At 38.7% G+C, this 2956-nt stretch overlaps 1 protein-coding gene across 1 annotated transcript; it reads right to left on the reverse strand.

The window, feature by feature from the left end:
• Nucleotides 1-2382: 2382 nt before the first annotated feature.
• On the reverse strand, nt 2383-2956 carry LOC118756261 (the record flags this gene model as incomplete). The annotated part of the gene is given in 1 exon segment (XM_036491032.1): nt 2383-2956. A coding segment is annotated over 1 exon segment (574 nt), but the record flags the coding sequence as incomplete, so codon positions are not given.

Genomic DNA, 2956 nt, shown 5'->3' on the forward strand with positions numbered 1-2956 from the left:
AGATCAAAAGGAACGCACGAAATCGGAAGTACCTGCGTTTTGGTGGCATTTAAAGAGAGGCCATTCATGGTGGCCCAGACTTCAATTCTTTTCAGGTCCTCATTTAATCTGGCCACCAAGTCTTCGGCAAGACCTAGGTACATCTGCGTATCATCAGCATATAGGTGAATGGAAGAGTTTTGGCAGCATTGAACAATGTCATTTATAAAAATACTGAAAAGTATGGGGCCCAAAATGGAGCCTTGAGGTACCCCACAGGTAATTTCTCGGCGATGTTAGAAGATATCTCCACACTGGACTTGCTGTGACCTGTTCGAGAGGTAGTCTTTTATAAGCTTAAGTGCACTGGGGTTGAACCCGAAATAATTTTTCAATTTCAAAAGAAGAATATCATGGTTTACCATGTCAAAAGCTTTGGAAAAATCTAAGAGTACTAAAATTGTGAGCAGCTTACTGTCGAAAGCGGGTCGGATGTCGTCCATAATCTTTAACACGGCTGTGGAACAACTATGGTTGGATCTAAACCCAGACTGGAGTTCGCTCAATAAATTAAATTTGTTCATATGTGACACTATCTGAGCGGAAATAAACTTTTCGAAAACTTTCGCCAACATTGGTAAAATACTGATGGGTCTAAAGTTTTGGGGAGAGTTACAAGAGTTGCTTTTTGGGACCGGAATCACGTTAGCAATCTTCCATTGCTTTGGAAAGGTAGAGGAAGCTAAGGCAAAGTTAAAAATGTGTGTAAGTGTAGGAAGCACGTACGGGAGGATAAGTTTTAAAAAACGCAGGCTAAGACCATCCACACCAATGGCGTTCGATTTTATTGCAAGAATGCACTTTGCAATATCGTCTTCAGTGGCTGCATCGAATACAAACTCGAAAGCAGGATTACAAACTAGTTTTTCATTAATGCTGAAAGGTGGTGCATTCGGATGTGAATTAACGCCAACGAAGTATGAGTTCATTAAATCAGCATCAATTATACAGGTTTTCACATCCTTGGCGCAGACACCCAGTGACTTCAGATTTTTCCACAACACCTTGGAAGGCATGTTGGAATTAAATTTTGCATCGAGATAGGCTTTTTTACTATTACGCAAAGCAGATGTTACTTTGTTTCGCAAGTTTTTATATGTGCTCCAGCGTTCATTGGTGGGATTACGCTTCCAGGATCTATAAGCCCTACATCGCTCTTTGATAAGGACTAAAATGGCTTTAGTGAACCAAGGCTTTTTATGATCAATTGTTTTAATACTGCGAATAGGGACATATTTATCAAATAAGTATTGTACTAGCGTTGTAAAATAGGCTAATTTGTCGTCAACATTTGCAAAGTACCAGCAGCAGTTCCAGTTAAGTGAGACACTTTCGCCATATAATGCAGATGTGTTTACATTCTTGAAATCTCTAAAGGTAAAATTTGTTAAAGGCTTCGTTTTGTGAAATTCAAAGTCAAAAAATATTATCATTAGCTCGTGGTCAGAAACTCCAGCCAGGGAAAATTGATCAACATGACTTACACTACTACCAACGCTTACACCAAAAAGATCCAACATACTTGGCTTACAGTGGGGCGCAAACCGAGTTGCATATTCGTTTGTGATAGTAATACCACAGGTGTTAAAGCTGTTCAATAGCTGATTAGATCTTTCGTTATTAGCTAACATATCAACGTTGAAGTCACCACAGATGAGAACATGAACATAGCTCAAGGACAATTCAGAGATTTTAGCAAACAATGAGGTGAGATCATTTGATTTATGGGGGTTATATACACATATAATAAGACACTTCCGTATGTTATCACAACATTCAACAAACATGCTTTCAACAGCTTCATGGGAGTGAGATTTATAAATGACTCTAAAGTTGAGATCGGCTCTGTGATAGATCGCTATGCCCCCCCCTCTGTTACCAGTAGTTCTATCATTCCTCACAATTGAATAGTCACACAGAGTATATGCGCTATTCGCAAAAGAAGGCTTAAACCAGGTCTCAGTCACACAGATTGCGTCAATATTTAGATCACGAAAAGTTAAATTAAGATACTCAAGTTTTTCAGCTGTTAAACTTCGAGCATTGAAGTGGCACACATTGAACCCTGTATGGTAGTCACACGCATATTTAAGAGCTAGTCTTAGATTATCATTGTTATTGTGCTCACTCAGGTTGTTACTCATATCTATGCAATAAAAGAGATGCTTGCAAACGGTCAGTTACAATGGGAATGGAGATCAAAAAGGGAAACATAAGGTTAAGGTAAGAAGAGGTATAAATACAGAATAACTTAAAAAAGTATAAAATTAACACTAATAATAGAAAATGCACACAAAGCATGGCAGGTATAAATATGTATATATGTAAATAAAATGTGTTGAGTTAGGAAGCAGCTGCAATGCGCTCAACGCTCTCACAATCCAGTACTTTTGTTGCTTCACTGTTAAGATGCTTTCTTACATATATTTGTCCACGTATAGAAAATGCACTCGCCAATAATTTTTGTCTCTTCAGCCGTGTTGCAATTTGAATAAGTTCACGATTCTTATTCGTAAGGCATTCATGCACATAGATCTTCTCATCACCATTGAGCCCTATATCGCGAAGTGTTAGCGACGTTCTATTTGCCTTAAAAAAGCCGGCAATCGCCTTAAATAAGAGTGAACGATCATATGATGAATTTAGCTTGACTATAATAGGAGAAGGCTTCTTGTTGCTGTTGTTTTTGCGCAAACGAAAAGTTGAACGGGCGGGCAGCGGGGTCAGGTTAATCGATGTGCAAAGTTTAGAGAACAGCGAAGTTAAATTCTCTTCAGCTATAAGCGGAACACCATAAATAATGACATCTGTCGCTACCAACGCATTCTCAAGCTCATCAACTTGTTGACATAAAGTGATGACTTCTTTGTTTTGGTCATTACTTTCGTAGCGCAATGACTCTAGCGCACTCACTCTA

The sequence above is a fragment of the Rhagoletis pomonella genome, unplaced genomic scaffold (assembly GCF_013731165.1).
Source record: "Rhagoletis pomonella isolate Grant_MI unplaced genomic scaffold, Rhpom_1.0 Rhpom_scaffold_09499, whole genome shotgun sequence".
In the NCBI taxonomy this organism is placed as follows: Eukaryota; Metazoa; Arthropoda; class Insecta; order Diptera; family Tephritidae; genus Rhagoletis; species Rhagoletis pomonella.